The sequence below is a fragment of the Phyllostomus hastatus genome, unplaced genomic scaffold (assembly GCF_019186645.2).
Source record: "Phyllostomus hastatus isolate PE091 unplaced genomic scaffold, TTU_PhHast_1.1 phas_contig_209, whole genome shotgun sequence".
Taxonomy (NCBI): domain Eukaryota; kingdom Metazoa; phylum Chordata; class Mammalia; order Chiroptera; family Phyllostomidae; genus Phyllostomus; species Phyllostomus hastatus.
The window spans coordinates 4,484,087-4,503,351 of NW_025333735.1; the positions used below are offsets into that span (position 1 = coordinate 4,484,087).

Below are 19,265 nucleotides of genomic sequence, written 5' to 3' on the forward strand. Positions count from 1 at the left end.
AGCAGGTGGGTGCTTTACCTTCATCTGCTCTGTGATGATGACATCGATATGTTCTTTGGTTATCTGTCAAAGCCCTTGCTGCTAGAATAGGGAAAGGATGAATTTGTAAAATCTTGGAAACTTGTTCTCTGTGCTCTTTTTACTTTACGCTGCAGCAGTGCTAAGCAGTGCCTATGTCCTTACGCTCATCGTGCTCTGCTGTCCTTTGGTGCTTTCCCCAAGCCTCTGGAATCCCTGCCTATTTTAAAAAATCACATATTCATTGCTTGGTTGATTAGAGAGCCCCTCCTAATCCAGCTGAACTCTTGCTGGCCTTGTGAAATCCTCACTTCCCTTGTTAGATCTTCCTTCCCCTCCTCCTGCTGTACCACAAATAACTGTTTTATAGAGCAGTTGTGACAAGTAATTGCTTGCATGTTTGTTTGCCTTAATACAAGCTGGTAATTTCCTTGAAGGTAGAAAGTATATTTTTACCTTTATATCTGCTATACCTAACACAGCATCTAGAACTTAATAGGTTCTCATAAACTATTACTTGAATCTGTGTACAAGGGCCCAATTGGCTGGTGGAAGAGCAGATAAGTGAACCAAAATCCATGGTATATTGTGCCAAACACTGCAATAAAGAGAGTGGAAAGTACTACAGCAGCATAGAGGAGAAGGGATTGGTAGACTGTGGATAGCTTCATAAATGCCATTTGAACTGGGTCTTTAAAAATGAGTAATGCTACAAACATGTAAGATGGGTGGAAAGACGTTTGGGGTAGAGGGAACATTAAAGGCGATGACATGGAGTTGTGACACTGCATAGGTTGTTAGAGAAACATGAAGAATTTGATATGACTCCAGTGGAAGATTCTTGGAGAATAAAATGATGCATGATGAACCTAGTGAAAGATACGTATCTGGTGGACACCAGAGATCTTGGATGTCAGACACTATTCTTTTGAATTTTATCTGCTGTATTGAAGAACTGCAGAAAATGTCATTGCTAATTCCTTTGGAACAAATATATTGTAGAGTATGTAAAAGTGAATACCTTCGTGAGCATTGCTTCACTTTGAAAAACATTGGGAAGTTTCCAGGTTTTACATATTGATTATCACAATTCAGCAAACCAGACGTGAGACAGCCTGGGGGCACAGTATTCATGGCAGAATGGCCAAGACAGAGTCCTGAGATGCCCTTCTATTTTCTTATGTTTTTCTTTGCTTCATCAATAAGATTTATTATGCAAATATTTATGCAACCTGTTATTATGCAAATAATAAATATTTATTTATATAAAAGGTGACCTCTTGGAGGGCAGAATTCACATTGTGTATTTCTAACCACTATATTCCAAGCAAGTGAAGGGAGTTAACAATGTATTTGTTGAAATGAATTGGTTAGTTCCTGTAGTTATTAATGCCAGCAATATTTCAGAGTGGTTGAAAGCTGCATAGTCAGTCAGAAGTAAAAACATTTTTACACTTTTCACTTTATGTGGACTGAGGGTCTGGGGTGAGCCAGGCTTCGGAGCAGACTTTGTCTTTTAGAGCGATGATACCACATTCTAGACACTTCAGTGTTTTTACTGGTAGGAGAATAAAGAATAATTGAAGATAATCAAGGTTAAATGAAACTTGCACTAGGAGAAATAATTTTCACTTATTTGAGAATCTAAGACATAATTAGCTGCAAAAATAATAAACACCACAGAAAGTATTAACATTGTTTTTTTTTTTTCCAGCTGAGTGCTAGGTGCATGGGTATTTGTTTTATTATTCTTTATCCCATTTATATATTTTCTTATTTATGACCCAGTTGGGTTATAAAATATAATTGGGCATAAAAGCAAGTAGTAGGTCTGTGTCATAACTCAATGCCAATTTACAGATTCCATTTTGTAGTTGAGGCATTGTTTAGAATTTATACTGCTGTGACTTCTTATTAGTTATTGCTTCAACAGTGTATTGGTCAAAAAAGTTCCAAATGCATATATGACACATTTGTTTGTTTCCCCTTGTAATTGTTTAAAGGGTCAGATAAGTCATTATGTAGTTGAGCTCCTTAAAAAGCCTTAAATCCATTTGCCTACATGAAGGAAGGCACTACTAGCAAGCCTGAGCGCACCACTGTTTTTTCTGGGTACACTAGATTCTGAAGAGACATCCTTCCTCCAGAATATTCCTCAATATTGTCAGGATGTTTGGTGATGGTGTTACTGGTAGATGTTCTTATGTATAGGTCCGTGAACATTGTTAGTGCTCAGTAACTATTACACTATCAAAAGGAAAACATACTTTTAAACACAAGTTGGTACCATAGTGTATTAAACTACTTTCCTCCTTTGGTTATTATTTATTTATTTTTGTCCTTTGCTACGCCCATAATGTTAAGACGATCATACTTTGGCTATGTATGCCAGGTCCTTCATGAAATGCCGTTCCTCTCCTTAGCTTTCATCCTGCACTGTTACCTGAGAGGATAGACCCTATTTTGGGGAAATCCCCTGGTGACGAAGGATTTCTCTATTGTGTATAATAATATCAAGACATTTTTGTTTGATTTAACAGAGAACAAGAAACTTGTGTACAACTGTGGGGAGTTTTTTCCTCATTGTGACTGAACTGCATCATTTAAGAAGGGACCTTTGGCAGGAACAGAAAAACTAGTGGATTGCATTGTGGGCCAGGAGCAGCACCAGGGCAGCAGCACTCTGGGGCATTTCCAGATTTCAGTGAAAGCAGTTTGCATAAGCGAGAAATTGAAAGTTGTAACTGATCATGTTAATAAGATTTTTTTTTGGAATTCTGACAAAATAACACATTTTCCTGTATTTTAGCCTCTGTGTTCCATGCCCGAGAGCTCGGAGATAATAAAAAGACAGAAGTACTGGAGTAGTGACAGCAGTTATGACAGCAGCAGCAGCTCCTCTGAATCAGATGAAAATGAAAAAGAAGAGCACCAAAATAAGAAACAAGAAAAGCAAGTTACTTATAATCTTAAACAGTCCAACCACTACAAATTAATCCAACCATCCAGTAAGTTAATTTCTTCTCAGTTAGTTGTTATGTGAAGAAATACAGAACTGAAGTTATGGAACTCAATAAAAAGACCTTGGGCCAAATGAACTCTTGTCATATGTGAGGGGGCCTGGATTCTATCCCATTTCCTTCCCTACCTGACCTGGACACATCCCACAATCCCCTTCAGGGTCTGCAAGTAGAACATAAAGGGCTGACCTAAGGATCTCTATAGTCCATTCTTCTATATTTCATAGTTTTTGTTAAGCCCTAGCCTTTTTCTTAAATCCTCACCTGAGAGTATGTCTACTGAGAGAGAAACATTGATTGGTTGCCTTCCCCATGTGCCTCAACCCAGGATCAAACCCACAACCAAGCCATGTGTCCTAACTGGGAGTCCACCGGGATGATGCTCCAACCAACTGAGCCACCCATCCAGGGTGAGCCCTAGACTTTCACATGGGTTTATAAAAGGTGATTCATGGCCATTCTGCTGATGGCCTTCTTTCTTAAGCCAATATATTCTCTCATTCCCTTTCCTGCTTTTCCTACCTCTCTGTCACCCATTTTGTTGTGTATTCTTGCCTTTTTTAAAAATGTGTCTATGTCTAAGTATTTGACGTGAGTGTATCTGCGAGTCCCACAATTGTGTGATAGTTTTGTTTCCTCTCACTTTTATCGTGGACAGTACTAAAATCAGAGCTTTGGGCGTGTTTAGGAGAATAACCAACTAGCTTCTTTGTCTCCACCTTTTTCAGCTTCCTTTTTTTTCTTTCCACATTTTTTCTTCCATTCTCCTTTTATTCCTTCTTTGATCCCTAATGTGCACTCCTGTATCCATCATTCTTTCCGCCCCAGGTGTCCAGCATCACTGTTTGTCCAGGCTCAAGGAGACACCCCTTCCTGTTGCTGCCTCCAGGGCAGGACTCACTCTGAAGTCCTGTCTCTCATTTCCCTGTTTGCCTGCCCTTCATTATCCCAGGGCCCCACTAAAGGGACAGTTCCATCGTGTAGTAAACACAGTGGTGAGACTTTGTGGATCTCCAGTACTGGCTTCATATGTTAGCTTCCCTGATAGCGTGTGTATGTTACACCTGGCATTCCATACTTACGGCAAAATGCATTGAGGAATGCAGAGCTAACAGATGAAGGTTTTAATGGTCTTTCATTTACTTCTAAATTATCTCCCAAAGATATCTGCCAATGATGCTGTCTTTGAGGGTTTATGTGTTTAGAGGGAAAATAATGTATCATGTTCCATTTTATTTGTTTATTTGTTTACTCATTTGAGGTATGTTTATTGATTACCTGTTCCAGATTTTATAGCTATTTTATGTTTCTTCCTTGTTTTCTTAAAGACACTTTAAGTACTTTCACTGCGCCTGTGTAAGTGTGACTCTGTTCCTCTTTTGGAAGCTGACCTTGTTCTGCCCAGATTTTGTCAGATTTTTTAACCCCTGTTGGCTAATGTGCCCATCCCTCAGGGCAGGGCGAAGAAAATCTGCTCCTGTTCCTGTAGCTCTGAGATTGTTCTTTGTTTGTTGACCAATAAGTGAATGAATCGAGATGGGGCAAATGGTGTACTAAAGCTACCCTAATTTGATTCCATATCTTTTTTCCTAAGTATTATATTTTAGTCATTAGAAATTGCAATAAGGCAATTTCTTTGTTTTATATTCTCTCTTAGACTAAGTGATAGCATAGCCGCAAACCCTCCCTGAATTTTCCGTTCAAAATGATGACAATGACTGAGGACAAAATCCAGATTATGTGTAACACTTTCTGTTGTAGACAGTTATTAACTTAGGAAATTCATACTTGTAGTTTTGAAGAATATATTTTGGTTTGATACAAGATAGTCATATATAAAACTATATGAAATTTTTCACATAATTTGTGTATTCAAGTTACAACTATTTTTTGTTAATTGACCTAAATATCATTGGCATGTCTAACTACTTAATTACTCTGTCTGAATTTTCATTGTATGCAGGGGGAAAATGCGAATCTTGGTCATTCAAGAGAAAGGATATTTTCCTTCTGTACCTATGATCATATAAATGTCTAAACCAACACCCTAGGCCTTAAGAGAGAGACCCAGGTACAGGTTGTAGCACATGCTTTGGGGGAACTTGCCTAGTAGAAGACTGACCAGTGGTGTGTGCCCACACAGACCTTCTCTAGAAGCACTGTTTTTGTGATTTTCAGATTGAGATGGAAGTTACTAGTTTGAACAAATGGAAGTGTCTTTTAAACATATGTTATAGCTTGCCTGAGTATACTTTTTTTGTACTCTTTAGAACTAAGTGAGGAATATTAGGCTTATTATCTATTCAAAATATCATTTACAAGTGTTTCCCTAAATATAAGGTTTATATATCTACTGCCTTTAAAAAGGTTTAAACTTTTTTCAACAGCTAATGAAGAGAAATATTTGGCTATTCAACCTGCCTTTATGTGAGTTTTATTAAATTATTTAACCAATGAAGATTGATACATTTATAAAGCAAAGAGAGTATATAGAACAGAAGGTATATAAAATATGTGAACTAAAATATGTATGTAAATTATTGATAATATTGAATGATGTTCTGTTTTCCTGTGTCAGAAATAAAATTTCCCTGGGATAGTTGGCTCTCTCTTTTAAATTTTCTCAATATACATTGGGGAAGATACTCTATGGTTTTCCCTACTTGTTTGTTCTGATAGCAACCCTTTAATTCCAGATTCATTTTCTTAAACCATCATTGTGGGAATTTAAATTCTGTCTGTCATGTGAATAAGAAGGCTATCTAGTACCACTCTTGTAATAATTATATATTTAAACTCCGTTAAGATAATCTCTATGCTTTTATTCTGCTTTTTTTTTTCCTCAAGAGCCCAAAAGTCTATAACTCGTCTATTTACTGTGGCCATTCTCTAGACTGCTGTCCATCCCTTCCTATGGCTCCTGCTGGAAAATATTGTTTATAATTGATGTACAGAATCTAATGAATGACCAGTCTAATCTAAGGATGGTGGATAGTGTTTTCTAGGAAGAGGGAGACACTGGCATTAATATAGCTCAGGATTAAAACCTGAGCTTGGCACACTCTCTTGTCATGTGACCTTGAGAAAGTTCTTTTCCTGAGCTTCCAGGTGATGGAGAGTCCCACCTCAGAGGGTTTCTATGAGAAGGACTAAGATATAAGTATAGGTGGCACCTAGCAGGATGCCTAGCTTGTAGAAGTTGCTCCATAAATGTTAATTTTCCTCTCTTCTGGTTCTTCTATGTCATGTTTTGAGAACAGAAAATTAAAGCATTGTTAATATTATTCTCGTGATAACCATTCTTCATACATGACAGGGGTTCTGCACCACATTCACATTTATCACCATGCTTCTACCATGTGGTCTGCTAGTTTATGTAGACCAAATATGATGGGAAACTTCTATTAACTGTCCCTCTTTTCCACCACTGATAGGCTCCATAAGGCGTTCATTCAGTTGCCCTCGGTCCATCTCTTCTCAGTCACCTTCTAGTGCAGATATCCGGCCCCTTTCTGCTCAACAAATGATGCCAGCATCCCGGCCAACTTCAGCCTCTCGGTCACACTCCTTGAACCGTGCTTCCTCCTACGTGAGGCAAGTGCCTCAGAGTAATGATGCCAGCTCTACCAACTCTCAGATGGTAAGTCATCTACTTTGCTCCTTTTGAGGTTACAGGAAGCACTGTACTGAGGATTTAGGTGGCAAAGGGATCAGCTGGGAGGAAGACAGATCCTCAGGTCCTTCCTGTCATTCACCTCACGATCTCCTGGAGTTTGGATTGTTCCATTGATCTTAGTCTGTAATTTAGTATGAACTCTTAGAAGGCAGACGAGTCTATCACAGGCTCTAGGATGGACACTGAGAATAGCATTTTATTTTCCATTTTCTTATGGAGTAGGATAATGTTGTTGAAGATCATTAGAGGAAATATGTGATTTTGCAGTATATTGTGCAGTATATTTGTAAATTTGGGGAAATTTCTTATATGGCAAATTTTCTTTAATGGAACTCTTGGTTAATAAGTTAAAAAATAAACCATTGATAAATCATCCTTAGAGTACTGAAATACATTATGTTTGTTTTCTGTGTATTAAATTAACATAATATTTCCCCCTTAGTATGAATTCTAGAGATTCAGTTTTGAGGAAGTCAGCGAATTTATTTTGCTCTCTGACTTACTTGTAGACACTGAAATAGATAACTCCAAATGCCTTCACAAAGACCAGGAATTTATTTAATTTGTTTATATAATGTGGATGACGTTTCCAAATTGAAGAGTCTGAAAAATAGAAATGAATGAGTCTCACATGTTAACAATTATTTTTTTTCATAATCAAGAATTGCCTAAGGATCTCTGACCCAGTGTGGCTTAGCTGGTTTGGTATTGTACCTCAGAGCCAAGGGTCACTAATTTGATTCCCAGTTGGGGCACATGCCTAGGTCTCGGGCTTTGTCACTGACTGGGGACACACGAGAGGCAGCTGATCACTGTGATTGATGTTTCTCACATCGATGTTTCTCTCCCTCTCTTCCTCCTTTCTCCTCTCTCTAAAAACAAAAAAACAAAATTGCCTAAGGTATGTGTGGCAAGTGAAACTTTTGACCATGAAGTCATTTTTGACTACTCATCTCTTGTTTTTTAGTATTGTGAGCTAACTGAAATACAACTGTGCAGAAGTGGGAAAGGCAGTCTTGGGAAATCATATCCATTTATTCCTAAGAGTTCAATTCTAAGAATAAATGGAAGAATTTTTGTCTTCCTTTTTCATTGCCCCCACAATTAAAAGTGCACTATTTTCACCTCGAAATGTCTTTCAGATTATAGTGGCACAATGAAATAAGACCCCCTTCAAATATCTGTATTCTTTCAAATTTAAGAGCAGGTCTTTGCGGCGACTGAGAACAAAAGAGCAAGAAGACGATCTAACAAGTCAGACCTTGTTTGTTCTCAAGGACATGAAGATCCGGTTTCCAGGAAAGTCAGATGCAGAAACATTAATTCTGGTAGAAGATGTGAGTATTTGATGTATCAATATATAAAATTCCAAGGAGCTCATATCTTTTAATCGTAGAATATTAAAGTTTATTTCCCAATAGCATTATTCTCAGTGACATAGTAAACTTAATTGATGTTCTTTTCAACTTCCACAAGCTTTAGAACATAAGTGACTATTTTAATTGTTATGATTCATGAGCAGTGAGAACACATTTATAATTAGCAATGCAAAATATCTTTCAGTGCTTCGCTCCATTTTAATGGTGCAACTGCTTCATCAAGTGAAAATTCGTGTTATTCAGTTGTTGTTCTTAATGATTAAAGAAATGTCAAGTGAAAGCTGCTTCTATCAAGATTTAGAAAGGCCTCATATGGAATGAGATGTGGCATCCTGAGTGCTTTTGGTCAAATTTTGAAATGGCTTGTGCAGTGTGTTTTTCTTGTTATGCACACATTTGCGCCACCCAGTGGAACATTCGAAAATGGCAGAGTCCTAAAATTCATATTAAAGTCAACGACTTTTCCTAATTAGAAAGAAGGGCCAAGTTATCTAAATATTTCCTGTGAAAGGATATTTCTTAATTTAAAGTTCTGTCTCTTCACTCAAATATCCTTTTCCAATTGTCGTTCCTAGATAATTCCTCAGTAATAGAACTTTGTTTTCTGGTTTCCTTAGTATTATTTTTTTCTGGAGGAGAAGGCACCATCTTGTGGCCAGTTGTAGGATAAAAACCACAGCTATGCACTTGCCTTTTTTTCTTTTTTAGCATTGTTTTTGTCTAAAGCAACTGTCTAGAAAGAGACCAAACGAATAATAATAAAATGACTTTCTTAATTTAAAAAATCAATAATGGTAATTTCTATTTTGCAATCATGACATAGTTGCAACCAAAGCTCCCAAATGTTGTGCATTTTGTTATTATGTACTTTTTAAAAAGTGAAAAGAGCATCTTTTTACACATGACCTGCTATTTGTTATGTCAAAGGAGAGGAAGAAAAATGAACATTAGTTGTAATACATTATGCTAGATATTTTATTTACTTACATTGTCTTATCTAATCAAGATATTTTCTAAATACAGCCAATAACTTTGTACCAGACATTTTACTTATGTTTTTTAGTGATATTAGTAAGGTACCACATTTTGAATCAGGTGGAAGAAAAATTTGACAATCGGAGAGAACTAATATTTGTGGCTAATTCTACAAAAAAACCATATAGACTTATATGTTTATTTATAAACTTATAAATAGACTTATATGTTCATTTATAGACTTAAATAATAGTTATATCAGTTATTAGATTGTTTACTATATATTCACTATATGCAGTAAATATTTTAATCTGTTTACTACAGTATATATTACTAGAATATACATTAAGAAATTTTGCAGATTTGACAAAAACAAAGAGATAATATATACTGGCTGCCTTCTGTATTATTCAATATTCTGTTATTATGGGTGATGTGGTAAATATAGATTTTGGAATTAAAGTGGGAAATCTGTGTCTTGGGCTTCTTTGCAAACCTTATGCGCCTGAAGACATTTGACTTTCATTCACTAGGGATTGTGTATTTTTTACAGCAAGAATCTAAAGCTTTTGGTTCAGATGGCTTATTAACCTTATGTTAGAAATCTTTGCACCTGTCTTTTTATGAAAGTAGACATTCTTCATTACAAGTAATATTATAGTGCTTTCATTTCATTACCTAAAATTGGTTTCATTACCTAAAATTGGTTTCAGCCCATTTATTTACTTTTGTTTGTTACTTTTGAGGAAAATTCTAGGCTATATTTCTTAATGTTTCTCCCCCACAACAGATCATTGGTAACTGGAAGCATCATAAAACAAAGGTGGCTTCATATTGGCTCATAAAATTGGACTCTGTAAGACAGCGAAAAGTGAGTAATGCCCCAAAACAAGTTTTCCCTTTTAGATGATGTCTTAAGTTGGGATCATTAAGCTACATTCCTAGTCAAACTATATACACATTTTTTGGTTTACTTACTTCTTCAATAACTACTTATTGTATACCTACTATGTTTCAGGCACTGTTCTAGGTTCTGAGCATAAAAAGTGAATTAATAAAACCCATGGTCTCATAGAGCTCACAAAAACTTGAATGGAGCAGGTTCTAGAGTGAAAGGTAGAGAGGAAGAAAACATAGCTTGTACCAGCATTTTTTTCATAAGGAATTTTGCTGTTGAGGGGAAAGGGATATGGGTTAATGACAAGTTATTTTTCAAGATGAAGGGATTTGCAGTTTGTGTGGTAATGAAAATGATCTAGAAGAGAGGAAAGAGAGGTGATAGAAAGCCCCCGAGTAAGTAAGGTGGGAAGGTTCTTCCTATCCAGGAGCGTTTACTCTAATAGGAGGGAATGCAGAGGCCAGTCTGTGTGGCGGGAGATGTGGTTTTCTTTCTCGATGGGGAGGGGATTTCGAAGGTTTGAGGAGACAGTGGAAGGTTTGCAATTGCTGTTTTGGGGAGTAGGAGAGGAGAGTGGCCAGCAGCCCCAGGGGCCCATCAAATGCACTGCAACATTATTTTGGGGAAGAGATACTATTTTAGTCATTTTGGTGAAGGTGCTGTATTCCTTCAGTAATGTAAGCTATTATTTCTACGGTTTATTTCTAATGAGCTGAAAGTTCACACTAATCCAGTGATTACTTTAATTTATATACTTTCATCTGAGTAAACTAAGTTCACTATTGCATATTAACATGTTCAGCAAATAATTAGTTGGTGTTGTGCCCTGTGCTGAATACTGTGCTCTGTGGAGGAGGGCAGAGCACAGCTGGTAACAGAAGTAGATGGCGAAACACATTATAAACCCTGGTACATTTATGCCAAGTCAAAAATGGCCTTGATTGATTAAAATATAGACCTTTTATTAGAATAACTATCCTGAGTTTCCTCAACTTCATGTACTTTTTGTCATCTACAAGTTAGAATAATGTAGATAAGTTGCAAATTGAAATACAACAGATAGTTCAGAAAAAGGATAAAAATATTTATAAGATAGTAACACATGATAAATGTAACATTTCAAATCAGTGCAGAAAAGGTAATTTTCCCCCTAAATGATACTGAAACAGTTGACTACCTACTTGTAAGAAAATTAAGTTGGTGTCTTTTTCTCTTACCATATACGAAAATAAATTTCAGATAGACTACAATTTTACTTCTAAAAAAGAAAATACTAGAAGTTTGAAAGAAAATGTAGAAGGTTGTATTTATAAGCTTAGAATGGGAAACAACTTTTTAAGAAAGGCCTAAAACCCAGAAGTCTTTTAAAAAAGACCAACAGATTTAATTACATGAAAACTTAACAGATGGCAAAAGATGTCTTAACCCAAGGTAGAAGGCAGGAGCAGTGAGGAGGGCGCAGTGAGGCGAGGTGGTTGGGCACTGCAGCGCAGAAACACGACCCCCAGTAAAACCAGCCCCTCCTACGAAGCGATCAACAGAAGACCAACTATTCTATAAATATTAATAAATAAAGTGGCAAGTGTACAAAAAGACTATGAAAAGACAGTTATCTGCTGATAGGTAATTAATGTACAATAGATCCTTGGCCTCACTGATAATGAAGGAAAAGCAAGTAAAAACCATCATATTAGCAAAAATTAATAAGATAGGTAATATCCAGTCATGGAAATAGTATGGAAAAAAGGCTCTTCACTATACAGTTTGAAGGAGAATACATTGGTACAACTCTTTAGAATGGTAATTTGCAGTATCTATTAAAATTACAAGTGTCCATAACCTTATGACTCAGCAAAACCACTTCCAGAATAACAGTTGAATGTATAAAAGATTGTATGTGAACATTCATTGCAGTGGTGTTTGTGAAAGTGTAATATTTGAAGCAGCCTAAAGGTCTATTAATAGATTTAAGTTTAAATAAATTATAGTACATCCATATGATTCAGATGCATTAAATCAAATACTATTCTGGAATGATAGATCTTAACCTGAGGTACATCACAACATTATGACTCATGCCATACGAAACGAACATGTATTGGTAAAATTAGCCAAATGAGCTAATTATGGGTGAAGGATACAAGCTGTAAGCCTCCACCCAGTGCATGGTTGCTGGGGGCTGTATCCATCCACCCTCAGGTGTCTCTCTTTAATACCTGGCAATAGTCTGTGTTCAGAATGACAAGTGCCAACTGTGTAGCTCCCATTGGCAGAGAGGGGGGCCTTCCAGACTTGGGTGGCCTTAACTTTTATTCTCCAGTAGTCACCCATATAGTCTTGGTGACTGACTTCTACTCTCTGCCCAAATGAAGTTAAAATGCCAGGTTTCTGTACTGTGAGTGTCATCCCACAGAACTTTCTACAAAGACGGGGATGTTCTGTGTCTGTGAAGCACAGTGCATCAGTCGCTGGCCTTCTGTGCCTGCAGTGGTGAGCACTTGGAGTGTGGCCATTGTGACCAAGAGCTGAACTTTCAATTGCAATTAATTTAAATTTAAATAGCCAAATGTGTCTAGTGGCTACTGCATTTAACTGCAGATGTAGACAGACCCTGGTGACCTTGTAGATATGCCTTTAAACAAGATGTTTCTTGGTTATCTTCCTGCTGAGAAGTTCCACCGGAGGGTTTGTAGGAATGTCCAGTCAGGGCTGCATTGCCTTGGGCATCTCGAAGGGGAGCTCCTCTGTCAGCTTTTCCTCTTCCTTGTAGCATACTGAAAAGGTATCAAGGTAGGAAATTAAACAAGTTATGTAATATGTATTTTCCCATTTTAATCAACCTACATTCTATGATATTTTAAAAATATATATCTAGTATTACAATTTTTGAAAAACAAGATACCAAAAATGTTAAGCCAACGCATTTCTGGAGGTAGACTTACTGAGACAGGGGAGGGAAAGTGGTGACATTTTGTGTCAGTTTTTTTTTGCTTTTGTATGTTTCTATATATTTTTCAAGTTAAAACAATCTTTTTAAAAATGGGATAATGACAGGGAGACCAGTGTGTCTCTGAAGCCTGTCCTTCCTCCCCGCCCTTATCAACTATTATCTGTCCCTGTTGTAAATCTTCATTGTGCTTGGCTGTGCTTACGATCTGCCGTGAGAGGCTTCTCTATTAATTTTTTCTGCCTTTTTAAAAGCTAGGGGGTGTGTCTTATTTTGTAGTCACCTCACCTGTGAAAGCCTTTTCATCAGCATCTGTTAATTTGATTCATTTCTAGGCACTTTGATGAACTCTGTCAATAGCAAGCTGACGTCCTTCTGTACCCTTTTTTTTTGAGTGATGTGTGTTTATTTGAAGAGCAACAACAAATTAAGACAATGCTGTTCTGCTTTTTAACATGCTATGAGAACTTCTGATAACCACTGTATGGAATGATTAAATGATGTGTGTGAAAACAATAGTATTTGTGAATTGGAAGACAGCTTTCATGTTTAGAGTTGTCATGCTTAATTGGGTTTATAAATTTTGAGTAAAAATAAATGCTTGCATATAAACTACTGGCAAGTACTTATGCCAGTATTTCTACTTCCCCTGTGAGTATTAACTCTAAAAATAATTGGAGTGAGTTGTCTCCGTGTAATCCTTTCCTCTAGTTCTCAGATGTGTGGCCACATCTCTGTATTTACCGGCACTGTTATGTAGAGTGAGTGGAAGCACTAATGTGAGAACCATGGTTTTTATTACAGTTTGTGTGCCTAGTAACCCTTTCTTTGAGCTGCTTTGTTTTCTTCTGTTTTCACCTAAGTCAAAGGTGCTGTATTTGCTTTGTGCTTATAAAAAGTAGTAATATACCTCATCCCCAACAGAGAGCATGTTTAAGTCCTATAGTTTGCACTTTTCCAAAGAGTTACAGTTATTCTTCTACACAGGTAATTAATTAAAAGACAAATATATTTTGGGCAAAAGAATTCATAGCTTGAATTTTGACTCTCGAGGTAAGTAAGGGATGATCAAAAGCAGAGCAAGTTTATTGTGCAAAACCGCCTACTTTCCCGGTGGCCCCGAGAGGTGGCAGAGGGACGCTGGGCCCAGGCCTCGCTGAGCAGGGGGCCCGCTGTCCACGCTTGTGCAGCGAACTCGTAGCCGTTTGTCTTGCTCTGGTCATGACCATGTGTGTCTTTTTCTTTTCTCAACCGTTTTGTTCATTAAGAGGCTTTTTTTCCAAAACAGACTCTAATTCCTCAAACATAAAGCAAAGAGCAGGGCGCTCCTGGGAGAAGGAGCAGAGGGCATCTTCCTGCAGTGTTAGTCCTGTGACGACATTATCCCTCTTGCCAGAGGGTAACTTACATGCTCACACCCGGGAGTAATATTTGGATAATAAGGAAACACATTTTTGTAAAGCTTTACATTTTTGTGATGTTAACCTCTCTGAATTTATGGCCTCTTTTCATGCTAATCCATAAAAACAAGCATAACAAATGTACAGAGCGTGAATGCTAGTCATTGAGCAAGCCAGCAATGGAGGTATTGAGCTTTAACATAAATAAAGATTTTTGTAATTTGAGATTTTTTTAATGTTTTGTCCATTTAATCAATAGCATTAGAATTAAGTGAAATATTTACAATTCACAGAGATATAGGATGGAAGTAATCATTGGGACAAACATGTGCTTAGCTGATTTCATTTATATATAATACATATAAATATATAACATAATATATATTATAAATATATGTAAAACATATAAGAATATATAAAAATAACTTTTCTCAGAGATTGACTGACTGAAATATTTATTTTGACAAGAGAGCTAATGAGTTGGAAAGCTTATTAAAAAAACTTTTAAAGCTATAGATGTTGATATTACATGTTGATAATAGATCATGGAAAGAGGCACTGGACGTGCAGCCCTGTGGACTTGGGCCCAATACTGTCTCTGCCCTTGACTTGGGGCAGGTAACTGCTCAGAACTTCCCTGAGATTCAGAACATGAAGTGTGGGAGGGGTCTTGTGAGGAAGGGAGATGTTTGGGAAGGGGCTATGGCCTTAAAAGTTGTAAAATGCAGCCTGATTTTTTTCTTTTCTACTAAGGATCGTAATACCAAGCTGTTTCTCTCATGTACTTTATTATACTAAGAATTCTTCATATGTGGAATTATTTTGGGTAGAATGCATAGAAATGATGTATAAAAATTGGCTCTTGGGTTGTAACATATTGACCATTTGACTATCTGTTGAAACCTGTGCTATTGCTTTATAAAGCTAGAAACCACACCCAGGAAAACAAAAAGAAACCTACAAAAATGTGGGTCAGCTGTGGAGTGTAGAATTAGATTATTATAAAAAGTTGCCTATTCACAAGGCTAAGGACTTAACTAGTTTACATTTAGATGTGGATTAAATGGATCTATCCTTCTTTTGGCTGTGATAATAGTCAATAATCATCAGGAGGCTGTGTGAGTTCAGCAGACTTGAGACCGAATTAGCAGGGAAAGAGATTTTTAAGAGAAAACACTTGAGAAAGACTAAGGGACAGGAGAGTATGAGTAGGCAGGAAGAGCCTCTAGACCGCAATGAGGTCTGACACCTGTGAGTGAAACGCAGCAGGAGTGAGGAGGAAGAACCTCAGACTTCAATGAAGTTCGGAGAAAGCCCCGTCCAGCTGATGGGGAGCCCAGAACAAAGACTGCTTCTAGGGAGATTGAACTGGGCGTAAATGGTCCCTCTCTAGTATCCAGCCATGGTCGGTCCTTGGCCAGGGGCAGTTTGGGGAGAGCATAGGCTTGGCTTGAGTGTTGCAGCGATCCTGGATGGAGAAGCTGTCTGTTAACTGCACCCTTAGAAATAGTTCAGTTCAAATGGCATGTCTTCTTGGCTGCCGCAAGGGCTGCATGGGGTGTGATTTAATTTGACAAACATTTATTGGTTGCCAGCTTTGTACATAGGCTGTGATAGGCACTATTGGGGATTTGGAGAGTTGTTTCTTCATTTATTTATTTGCTTATTCAACCATGCATTGAACAATATTAATTGAAGGACTATCATGTCCTGAGCACTATGCAAGGTGTGGAATGTACAAGACTCATCTAAATCTCATAATTCCACTTAGTGACCATTGTTGAAATATGTATCTCCAGGAGCAAAGCATTTGCTGGTTGCTCATTAGAATGTTGTAAAACTCTAAGATAAGAATGCCATACACACATGCCTTATTTTAGATTTTCCATAATGGATGTAAAAGTTAAAGGTCAAGGATGTAGAAATTAAAGACTGAAAAGAATCTCCTTCAGGTGTAAAGGAAACAGCTAATCTTATTGAATGTCATGTTGTGGTAACATCACACTGGCATGATTTAGCTTTCTGCCAAGAATGCAGTTGCTTTATATAGTTTGTAAGGAACATATGAAGTATAAAAATATTACAGTGTTTTTGGTTTGTGAGGAATGCCAAATTTGCTGAAAAGTTTGTTCTCTAGGCATAAACTAAGATTGGAGGATGAAGAGAGATAAGTAGTGATATTAAGGTTTGCATTTATTTTAGGGTTCTAAGATATCCTTGTTTATCAAGTATTTTTTCTCTAAATAGTCATTTAGAAAAAATACCTACTGTAGTTGCTTTTGCATGCATTTTAGTGTTATTATTTTCCATCTCTCTTTTTATTTACGCTGACATAGATGCTATACAGAGCTGCTTGCTCTGCATCAGCAAAGACGCCTTTACCCTGTAGCCACGGCTGCCGTGTGCATCATTACTACGGCATGTAGTCCCTTTAATGTTATTTCTAAACCTCCCTCACCTCATGCCATTATTTTAATTTAGGACCAACTGTTCAGCCATATGGAGCAGTTTGTCATTCAACATCTGTGTGTTCTTGCAAAAATATCAGTTTTTGTGCTTTATGACTTCAAATGTGCTATGTTTCATATGGAAAAGACAAATCTTTTCATTTTATTAATGTTTTGATTAAGTGAATCTTCCATTTATTTTTTTCCTCTGGAGGGCTTCATGTTGGATTGGGGGGTACTTTTAAAAGTCCCAATGTTGGGAAGTGGGTGCCCGTATTCTGTAAGCTTGCCTCACTTGAATCCACTGGTACACACAAAGGGCACCTTGCTGACCATTTGTTTTTGTGTTTCACAAATTGTTTATCTTCCACCCATTTTCTTCTAACCCCGAAGCACCCAGAAATCCAAAAGAGAATTACAAAAAGAACTGGCACTGATTTACCTCATCCCAGTCTGATTTCTTGCCTGTCTGCTCTCTGCCTTTCTAAAATTATTTAGTGGGTGTTTTGCTGAAGGTGCAGTTGTCTCCCTGTCTGTATGGTCTTTTAGGCAAACTAGTCCATACACCTAGGCCCTGATGGGGTGAGAGCCTGAGCAGCCTTGTTCACACATAGGGACCCCACCCATCTTCCCCAGTATTACTTAACTAGAGGTGAATTTGAACCTCAGCAGAAACAATCTGATTCTCTCCTAGGGCTTAGCCTGGACTGGCCATGTTAATTCTGAGGTGTTTGTCCATGTCTGGGAGCACAGGTCTGGCTATACACCTGTCTGTGTGTGAGCTGTGCAATCTGGGGAAAGTTACTTATCTGCTCTATGCCTGAGTGTTTTCATCCATAAAATTGAGATCCAAAATGTTTTCAGAACCAAAAATTTTTTCATAACCATTGGGCTGAAAAACTAACCCACCTGAACTCACTGGGTGACGATGACTTGACAGACAGCTAGGTGTTACTCTCGTCTGTCTCAAGGTTTTTGGAAAGGGACTGTGAGCCGCTGTATCTGCCTCATGTTTTTGTTCTAAGGACTAAATGGATTACTATATGGGAAAGTGCTTAGAAGGTGCTTGGTTCTTGGTCAGCACTCAGTAAGCGTTAGCTCTCATTTTCACCTTGTTTACATAGGTTTCGCTTTTTCACAAGGAACAATTTTACTAAGACAAACACCTACTAAGTTCTATACCTATCTTGAACCTGGGGAACATGGTAAGTTTATTATCAGAATGGGCATAAATCCTTCCTTCATGTAGATAAGTTTCCATTAATTAGACAGGAAATTAAAATAAGGTGATATATTATTAATAGGAAAGAACTGGGCATTGGGGGATCCTACAGTAGTTCAGTGGCAGCTAAAGGTCTCCCTGAAGAAATGGTGTTTGGGTTAAGATACAGAAGTTCACCGGCTGAACAGGTAGGGGAAACTGTTCCAAGCAGAGGAAAGAGCAATTGAAGGCTCAGAGGTGAGGGATCTGGGTTCTTGCTCCCTTCGCTGCCTGTCCTCATCCACTCTCAATTACAGGTCTCCCAAGTTCACTTTGCTCCAGACCAGAGCTTGCCCCCTAGGGGAGGCTCCTTTAAAACTGAAGGTGGGTTTGGCTGGGGTGGGGGGAAGTGGTGAGGAGAAAATGCGGACAATTGTAATTGAACAACAATAAAGTAAATAAAAAAATAAAATTAAACTGAAGGCTTAAGAGACGTGAGGGAGAATGTATGTTCTCAGTGAGGTGGCCTAAAAAAGGAGCAAGTTCCTGGGTTGCCCCGTCCATGCTAGTCTCACTAACCTGGGAAATCACTCCTCAGGCCAAGATGCTAGGAGGGGCGCCGGAGGCCTGAGGGTTTTGCTGTGTCCACGGTGGAGGAAACGCCAGGAGTGGAGCAGAGGCATTCCCCACCCCTAACTCCCTGGTCTCTTCCTGAAGTTGTTGTTTGTAGTCACCACATCATAATGCATTTTACCAGAAAGTGTGTTAAAAGAAATGAATGAATAAATATCCCATCATCTCAAATGCTTTATCACTTTAAAGTTGAATAATTATCTAATAATAGAGTGTGATATTATGATAATGTTAAAATTCCCAGTATCATTAATACTTTTTAATTTCATTGTATGGAATTCACATTTATTCTTGAGACCAATTTATTGGTTATCTTCGTTACTTTTAAAATTCTTCCTGCATTATGACTTTTGGCCCGCTATTACTCACTAATATATAGACAGTAGAAAGAAAAATTAAGAAGAGAAATCATTTAAATTTACCATTTACCACTAGTGTTGATCTTATATCACATCAGTCCCAAGTACTGCTTTCTATATTCAGACATATAATTGCTTAGTAGAAAATTGTTTTTTTAAAGTATGAATTAATGTATGATCTTCATATTATATCAGCATTGTTATAATTCATATTAAAGTCTTTAAAATTCCTCTTTGTAATTAAGCATTCATTATTGGTAATAACATGCTTTTCTGGGACAGGTTTTTCACCAGCCACTTTATTACAGTTTG

The 19,265-nt window shown here is 37.5% G+C and overlaps 1 protein-coding gene across 1 annotated transcript in view; it reads left to right on the plus strand.

Annotated features, from left to right (window-relative positions):
* TTLL7 (tubulin tyrosine ligase like 7) overlaps window positions 1-19,265 on the plus strand; it is a 138,846-nt gene that overhangs the window by 88,223 nt on the left and 31,358 nt on the right. Inside the window, exons 15-18 of the mRNA XM_045835619.1 lie at window positions 2,828-3,026; window positions 6,473-6,678; window positions 7,917-8,051; window positions 9,859-9,939. Coding sequence (XP_045691575.1) covers window positions 2,828-3,026; window positions 6,473-6,678; window positions 7,917-8,051; window positions 9,859-9,939 — 621 coding nt within the window. The remainder of the gene's footprint in view (window positions 1-2,827; window positions 3,027-6,472; window positions 6,679-7,916; window positions 8,052-9,858; window positions 9,940-19,265) is intronic.